This window comes from Hevea brasiliensis, chromosome 7, assembly GCF_030052815.1.
Source record: "Hevea brasiliensis isolate MT/VB/25A 57/8 chromosome 7, ASM3005281v1, whole genome shotgun sequence".
Taxonomy (NCBI): Eukaryota; Viridiplantae; Streptophyta; class Magnoliopsida; order Malpighiales; family Euphorbiaceae; genus Hevea; species Hevea brasiliensis.
The window spans coordinates 35,460,576-35,470,041 of NC_079499.1; the positions used below are offsets into that span (position 1 = coordinate 35,460,576).

At 33.5% G+C, this 9,466-nt stretch overlaps 1 protein-coding gene across 1 annotated transcript; it reads right to left on the bottom strand.

Annotated features, from left to right (window-relative positions):
- Positions 1-1,706: 1,706 nt before the first annotated feature.
- Positions 1,707-7,926, bottom strand: LOC110658656 (calcium-dependent protein kinase SK5). The gene is made up of 7 exons (XM_021816377.2): positions 7,119-7,926; positions 5,776-5,919; positions 5,521-5,673; positions 5,323-5,438; positions 2,446-2,613; positions 2,111-2,335; positions 1,707-1,945 (listed from the first exon to the last, which is right to left on the bottom strand). Exons 1-7 carry the CDS (start codon positions 7,798-7,800, stop codon positions 1,805-1,807), a joined length of 1,629 nt encoding a protein of 542 aa, XP_021672069.2. The 5' UTR covers positions 7,801-7,926; the 3' UTR covers positions 1,707-1,804.
- Positions 7,927-9,466: the final 1,540 nt, after the last annotated feature.

Sequence of the window (9,466 nt, forward strand, 5' to 3'; positions counted from 1 at the left end):
TTGCAACAAGGAATTAAGCTGGTACCCAAGGGGGTTGTCAAGGAACCTACAGTCAGGGAGTTAGACGCCACCTTTAAAAAAGTAAATCCATAAGCAAACTCAATGCCCAACATGTTCAAAATATAATTCTGAAGTACATACTGCACATTCAACAGATGAGCACCACGGGAGCCGAAAACTACCTGAGAAAGACGGTGTGAATCCAAGATCTACAGTGTCAACAAAAAATGGCATCAAAGCCATGGAATGAATCAAGGCTGAGAATAGCGTGGATTCACAGGCAATGCCAAAAACGGTGTTTGTAAAATGTCGTGAACAACACGAATAGTGCCAAGCTAATGATAGTGTTGAAGTAGGCATCTAAATAACGTGAACAATAATGAAGTGAGGCTCCAAAATTACTGATGAAGGGATGAACGACATCAATTATGGAGAAGAAGTGTCATTGGATTGTTGAGAAAAAAATAGAAGAAAAAAATATTATATTTTGCATGAATAAGAGAAAGTGAGTGTAAAAGAAAGAGAGAAAAATAAGTGAGAAGAAAAAAAAAAATCTTTATGAGATGAAGTCAAAAATTTTCTTACGAGAAAGTTGTTGGTGAAGGAATTGAGTGGCAACCAAGAATGTAAAAAATGTGATTAGAGTAAAGTATAAAAGGGGCGTTTGGTATGATGTTAATAAGGGGTAATTGTTATCCTTATAATTTCTAATTCCTCTCATTAACGTTATTTAGATATTTGAAGAGACGGCTAATTTTTCACTTCATTAATGTTTATGCCTTTTTTTAGGGAGTTAAATGTTATCCTTGACCGACGTCAATTAATAATTACCTTATTTAAAGGTTAAAACTTATAAGAGTAATATTTAACCCTTAATTTTTTTAACCTTCTATCAAATACACCCTTAGAATATTTTTTTTCTTGAAAGAAGGAAACATTTTTAAGAATGAGTGGTTGTTTAAAATTCAAAATTCTACTAAAAGATGAACAAGGGAGTTGTTTAAAAGATTCAATAAGGGAGTTTAAAGAATCTTGGAAATTATATTTTCACATTAACATGGTCTAACTAGTCAATTTATGTGTGAAGGCCAATTGTTTACCCTAAAAATAAATTTATTAAAATATTAATTATTTTAAGCCTATGATTTATTTAATTAATTTTGTTTTATTAATTAAATTATGAGACCTAAAAGTTATTAAATAATAATTTTGGTAGTTAGAGACATAATTATGAAGAAAAGTTAATTGAAGATGGAAAGTTAGCCATGGATAGGAAGTTAGCTATGGATAGGAAGTTAAAAGGAGTTATAAAGAAGCAGAGTTGTGGGCAATAATTTCCTTCAAAGTGCTAAACGTGACATAGGAGAGAATTAGAGGCTTCCAGGTGCTTTCAAGGAAAGGCTATAAATTTCAAGCCCCGCAATTACTTCCCAAGCAAACACAATTTTCCTTCCCATTTTCATTGCAATTAAAACGTAACTGCATTCAGTATAACACATTCCCACAATTGCTTTGATTTAAGGGTCAGAAGAATGGCAAAAATAGTGATTGATGCTTCTATTGATCGAACAGGACCCTGAAATTATTGACAGCACCAAGATACGCCGCCATTCAAGAAACCCTTTTTCACGCCTAATCGAAGCATCATGAAATGAATTGGATGGCGATATACATGCATATCTAGTTAGAGAAAAGACAAAAAGAAATGCAAAATTTGGCTAGGCCATTCATAAAGATAAAAGTTAGCTGACGGTTTCAAAATATTCATAGAAGTTTGAATAGTTAGAAAGAGTTCATGTGAGCATCAATCAAATTCCTTCGAACCATTGGTTGTCAGTCCAAAAGCTTCTCCCAAATTGATCGTGCTTCTCATGGTTCTCCTACCAATTCCTCCGTTGCCCTTCCTCATCATCGCAGCAAATTCCCCATAATCTATTTGTCCATCCTGCAACACAAAATTTTCATGAGCAGATTATCAGCTGGAAAGATAGATACTCAAAAGGCTTTTCTTTGAAAAAAGAGGTGAATGCCCTGTGAATTTGTTGGCAGAAAGTTTGCTTCTGAGGAGAAAAATAAATGAACATTAAGAAGAAAAGGAGAATGGACTTGCATTATCTTGATCGATTTCTTTTATCATTTCATCGAGGTGGAGCTCACTTAAGCCAAACTCTTTGCAGGCTTGTTGAAGCTCATCAATTGTGATATAACCACTACCATCTTTGTCAAAGAATGCGAAAGCAGACACCAAATTCTCCTCTCTTTCCAACTTATTCAGGTGTACAGTGGCAGCAAGAAATTCACCATAGTCAATTGTACCACTGTTGTCAATATCAGCCTGCAAAACACACAAGATACTTGTTTCCTATTAAGCTTAAAATGACAAAATGAGGAAGGCAAAATGGAATCTAAAGCTGATAACCATAGGATGGAAATAATTGCTCTTACTGCATCCATCAAATCCTTTATCTCACACTCCATAAGTTCAGAGCCTACTCGCTTTAAGCCTTCCTTCAACTCATCAAAAGTTATTGTTCCACTGTTGTCTGTATCTATCATTTTGAAGAGCTCTTTCAATCCGCCAATCTCTTCTTCTGAAAGCCTCTCTGCTATAACCTAAAATTTAGTAATAAAATTAATATATACAATCTCTTGAGATCATCATCATATATATTTTGTGTTTCACACATTTATACATGCGGCTATATATATTGTAGAAATGCAATTAGACAGGAAACCAAGGGTGCTATCAATGTGAGTGGCTGAGTGCAGTCACATTTGCGTCAAAATGTCATCAATAAAAGAAAGAAAAGTCTTATTACCAAACCAATAAAAACTAAACAACCACTTAGTTCTAACAAACCAAGTGCAAAACTTTAGACTGTACAGTATAGGCTTGATATCATATTTAAGCATCTCAAAATATTGTTCTCAATGTTTCTTTCTCTCCCCCCTCTACATAAGCTCCAAGGAAAAGGCTGTAAAACATTGGAAGACAAAGCAATGACAGGACATTTGACTAGAGTCACATTTGTGGGACATTGGAACACATTAGGAGGTTAAGGCTAAAAGAATTTTACGAGGGAACAAAATGTTTTGACTTGTTAGGGGGCTGGGCCGCCTTCCAGCAGGTGAGAAAGTTGTATCGAACTAGAAGTCCTAAGACATGAAGCTATGAATTCCAGAACAAACCTGATACCACTTTTACAACCAACACTCCAGCATCTTAAGCCCACCATGCTGCTGCTGTTGCCAGCCACTCAACTGGCTGCTGCATCCCCACCAGCACACACTGCCCTCCCCTGGCTGGCTGGCACTCCCCATCTATCACATGCTGCACCTTGGTGCTTGCAGCCCCATCAGGTGCAGGCAGCCACGCCCTCCCACATTGACTTGGCATGCCCCTGCTTGCCTTCTACTACAAGGCCAACAGAGGTCAGCTCAGGCCTTGCACACCATAAATTGGCCAGCCACTAGGCATCTAGCATAAGTGTGCTTCTTTGTAGCCAGTGGCTAGCCAGCCACTATTCCAATTATAGGTTAGGGTGGGACCTTGCTTGTCAGCAGCTGATCAGCCACAAGGTCTACACAGGTTAGGCAGTGCCCCTGCTTGGCAGCCACAGAACTGACAAAGTTTAGGGACGGCCAGGATTGACCCAGTCCAGATATGTCACTACTCACTAGTCCACATTGGGTTGAGGCACACCAAGCCTAAGGTAAGACATCCAAAGCCAAGCATCTTCCCATGCAGGGGCAATGGGCTTGTCTTGCACTTCACTGCTTTGTTTTTTTATTATTATTATTATTTTTTTTTTTTATGCAAGAATTATTGTTTCGATACTAAATCCATCTTACTGTACCCAAACATCTCACTACAACAAATCTAGACTTTAACAACACTTTTTTAACATTATTTTTTACATAATATTGAAGTAATAAATAACATCAAGGTAATGTGCTCAGACATCAAGGTAATATATAACGTCAAAAATAATATATACAATATTATACATAATAGTGCTATAAATTAGTGTAAGAGTGATGTTAAAAACTTCAGGTTACGGGGTTTATGCACATCATTAGCTACTTGCTAATAATTCTTATATAGGGCATGCTGTATAGCCTATATTTGTTGTAGTGTCTTGAGATATAATAAGGCCTTGACAAAGTAAACGGACCTCCATATGGAAGTATTTTCTGTCTTGCTAATCATTCAACATGGCGTAAAAACATTCAAATATGAGAGGATTGCAAATGCTAAGAACAGTAATAGCAATACAAAACTTCTTAAAGGTACAATTACAACTGCAGATATTGATGTGAAGATATCAATTTTTCACTTGAAAGGAGGTAAGTAATGGAAGAATGAAGAGATGAGAAATTCAGGGAATACTTTCTTTTGAAAGTAAGGCATCAAGAAAGTTAGTGATCATCCTCGTTCCGCTATTTGCATTCAATGAGATTCCAAGGTCATGGTTTAGTTTTACAAAATAAACCATAAAATCACTAATTAAAATTAGATTAGCTCACCTCAACTAAAAGTGCCTCCTGATGGGTGTCTTGTAGCTTAATTTACAACAGTTTCGCCCTGATATGAGGCCTATATAAGATGCAGGCCTCACAGCTATTAGGCATGTAGTATTACTCAAGGACCAAAGTTTTATCCCTTTTCTATGACAAATTAAGGACACAAAATTGTTTTGCACGTATATGTACAATGTAGGCCACTAAATGATGATTGTTATAAGGCTGCATCAGTCAGACAATTCCTTCTCTATGCCAAGAGTGGGATTTATTACTGTGACAAAACTTTAGATATTTACCATGTAAATTCTTAACACAGGTGATGACAGACATGGGCACAAATTCTAGCAGTTAACAATTTATTAGTAAAAGTAATAAAACAAGGTGTCTATCAATTGCTTATGTTTTGAGACACATAAGAAACCACAATAATAGATCATCTCATCTAACTCATGATTTAAACTTTTCCTTAAGAATGGAATCCAACAAACTCCTGAAGTAATTTTTAGTTAGGAACTTCAGAATTCTTATTATTTAATCAACGGATTACCCACAGCATGACATTAAGAAATGATAGATCATTCAATTTCCTTATCTGTTATTGTATTCAAATCAGAAAAATTACAGCAGGAAACTGATAACCTACTGGTCATTCAAACAACAAGACTTCACAATTTTCAGGCCTCAAACACAGTTCACCATATGATCAACCAAATATGTATAGATGCAATCAGAATTTTTCAAAATGGAGTTGATAATGCAATCTAGGGGGGAAAATATTTAAATCTACCAGAGCCTTACTCGCAAAGCCATCTTCTTAAGTTTGTTCATTGCAGAGAATTGCTTCAGGCGGGATAAAACAGCAGAATCAAGGGGCTTATCTGGGGCAATTCTGTCATCTACAATCCATGGATGGCCTGATACGAAAGGCATTGAATCGTAATTGAGTAAGATCCACCAGTGATCACCATGCTAGGACCTGTTTAAGAAAAGACTTACATAACACTTCATGAGCTGATGGCCTTCTCCTAGGATTCCGGTCAAGCATTTTTCTTATGAGATCCTTGGCACTTTCTGAAATGCTAGGCCATGGTTCAGACTCAAAATCTATTTTTCCTTGTAATATCTGCCGGAAGATGCCTATTTCAGTTTCTGGCGGTGCCAAAGGATGCAAAAGCCATATCATCAATGTGTTGGACATGTTCAAAATTAATTTTGCTTAGAATATCCTCTATTCTTTTAATCCTTCATTACCTGCCCAAAACGGTGGCACTCCAGATAATAAGATATACAAAATAATTCCTGCACTCCACACGTCTGCTTCAGGTCCATAATGCTTACGCAATACCTCTGGCGCAACATAGTATGGACTGCCAACAACATCAGAAAAGGTCTCACCTAGAAAGCAACAAATGAGAAAAGGAGGTTCTTATAAAACATAAATAAAACCAGAGAAAATTAATGATATTTAGGCTTATGGGGTGAAGATAACATCATATGTCAATACTCAATAACTCATCACATGATAATTTCACTTGATAATTTCCAATGACATTGTCCATTTCTATTTTACAATTTCTTCAAAGCCAACAATAGATTAAAGATACAACAGGCTTCATGGATCAGATCTCATTACTGCAACAACAGCATTTATTCAAGTGCAATTATCAATTGAAAATTCATATTATAGGCCACCGCAAATAAATTTTGAAGTGGTAAAAGGCTCAGTTGCTCCTTTTTTTCTCTTTCTTGCTTGCTGCTAAATTAATCTGTTTACCTTAATAAGAAGCTGCATTCTCAATGATAATTTTGGGGACAACAATGGCAATCAACATGATTCTGCTTGCAAAATTGATATTTACTAAGTATGCTACAATTATTTTGCCTCCAATAGAATTTATAATTTTTAATAAATTTGATGTAAATAACAGCCAAATCCCCATTAGAAACTTCTCAAGGAAATGATTTTTTTCCAAACAAAAACAGGTATTGAGGATAGTGATGCTGGAGATGCACAATCCAAAGAGCATGACAAGCATTCCATTCCAAAAATGTAGAAGGAAGAAATGAGTAACTTATAGATGAACTTCAAAAAAAATAAAAACTGCAAAATTCTAACTAAAATATAAGAGAATTCCTCCCTCAAATATCAATACAAATTACACATCATAAATACAAGCATAAGATTTCAAATGATGTAAACATTGGAAAGACCCATCCCAGAAATGATCCATTCAAAACTCAAAGAATAAAATAAAGAAAAATCCATGAAAGAATGGGAATTATAATATTATAGAACACTGCTTATTAATTAACAATAAGAAAAATTCATGAAAGAACATTTAATTAGGAATCTGACGATTTCGTCAGCAACACAGTAAATTTCTACATGAGCTAGCTTCAAAAAGAACTAGATCCCAAGACTAAACATTTTAATTAAGATTTTAAAAAGCAGAAATTGGATAGACCCAAGTCAGAATTCATTCATATAAGCCGAAAGGACTGTTGAATCTGAAGAAAAACAAAACCCATGGAAGAAAATTACTAAAAAATGGAGAGAAGGAAAGAAAAAAGTAATTGAATTGAAATAATGAGACCTGGCTTATAGAATACAGAGAGGCCAAAATCAGTGGTCTTGAGAGCAGCGTCTTCCTCAACACTATGAAACAAGAAATTTTCAGGCTTAAGATCTCTATGCATGACGCCAAGAGAGTGACAAGCCTCCACAACCCCAACAATGGTCTTGATCAATTTAGCAGCCTCTCTCTCACTGTAATGACCTTTCTTGACTATCCTATCAAAGAGCTCACCTCCCTCGCATAGCTCCATGACCAAGTGGACACAATAGGCATCCTCATAGGCTCCTCTGATCCTCACCACATTAGGGTGCTCAGATAGGTGGTGCATTATCTGAATTTCTCTCCAAACATCTTCAAAGTCTTCTTTGCAAAGAAGCTTTCTTTTGGGGATAGATTTGCAGGCATAGTTAAGACAGGAGGGCTTATGGGTGCAAAGATAAGTGGTACCGAACTGGCCTTGACCGAGCTTCTTTCCTATGGTATAGTGGTCCCTGAGGTTCTGAGTCCGGTAGGGAAGAACCCATTTGGGCTTTGATAAAGTTGTGTGAGTGGAAGAAGTTGTTGAAGTCGAATTGTCCATTGGCAGAGGGGAAGAGAGGAAAAGAGGTTTGAGTATTGGCTCTTGGGTCTTGATGTGCTTGTCTTTGTTTTTTGTATGTGAATTGGGTAAAAGGGAGGACTTTCTAGCTTGGAAATGCATACCTGAGATTCTTTTTAGGACAGAAGCTGAGTCATCCAGTGTCCAGAGTTGACCCTCTCTATCTTACTCTTTTATTTTCTCGTTGTATAAAAAAAAATATTACTTCCCCTTCTCTGTCTTCTTCCCTTCTATGGGCTTTAAATCAATGCCGGATTTCTCCTTCTGATACCTCAATGCATTCCTTGTTTTGTAATTCTTCTTTTCTTTTCAGTGGAATGGAGAAGAAAAAAAAATAGCGATTTCTTTTAATATTAATATTAGATGAGAGTAATAATTATGAATAAATTTTATTTTTTAAATAAATTATTTTTTAAATTAAGAAAAAGAAATCATTTCATTTTAAATATCAGAATTGAAAAACATTATATTAAATTCTTGTAAATATATAATTTTCAGACAGTCAGATAATAATGATCTAATTAATGAAAAATAAAATCTAATATTAGATATAATTATAATTTAAATAGTGTTTTTTTTAGCAACATGCAAACTGTAAAATAATTTTAAAAAAAATTACATAATTATGAATAAATTTTATTTTTTTAAATAAATTATTTGTTAAGTTAAGAAAAAGAAATCATTTCATTTTAAATATCAGAATTGAAAAAATTATATTAAATTCTTGCAAATATATAATTTTCAAACAGTGAGATAATAATTATCTAATTAATAAAAAATAAAAATTATTTACCAATGTAATATTAAATATAATTATTTATAAAGTTAGGGTGAGATATTAAAAAATATAATTAAAATATTTTTTTTAGCAACATGCAAACTGTATTAGGCGTGAAAAATAAGGGAGAAAAAAAGACATAACAAAAAAACTAATCCAAATAGTTTTTTTTTTGGCAATATATTTCATTATTTTTAGACAGAAAATAAAAAAAATAAAAAAAAATAAAACCTTTTGAATTTCATTGAAAACGCCAATCTAAATGGTTTTCTCAACCTGGCACCGGAAGAGACAAACGCTTGAAAATATTAACTAAAATACTGTTTTCCAATATTCTACCCTATCTTTGTAAATAGTTTATATTACACATTACATTGATAAAAAAAAATTTCCCATTATTTTGATAATATATTTGAGATTTCTATATTAAGGCACTAATTTTTTTTTTTAAGTCATCTCTATTTTTTATTTTATTTTGCTTCCTATTTCATAATTCTATTTTAACAATAGATAAATAAAAAAAAATTGCAAATTATATTAATCCTTGTAATATATCCCAATATATTACTCATTATTTGGTTGTATGAGAATTTTTTTTTTAATTTAGAATGATGAGATTTTAAAATTAATGAAAAAAAAGTATGGTGATTTAAACAAGTTTTAACTACACTTAGTTTGAAATAGCATTTTAAAAATACATAGAAAAAAAAATTGAGGGATATATTTTATTTATATTATGTTTGATATAACGTAATTAAAGATATAATGTAATTCTATATTTAATAACCTTATTTAATAATGTTAAAAAAATAATGTAATAGAATAATAATTACGCACACTTTACGTAACAAAATAATATATATAAAATGTTTTAATTTTTTTTTTCATTTATTTGTAAACATTATGAACACTGCCATCACCACCACCCTGACACCTCTGCTATTATCATAACTATTAACACAACCACTATTATCAGATCATTTTTATTGT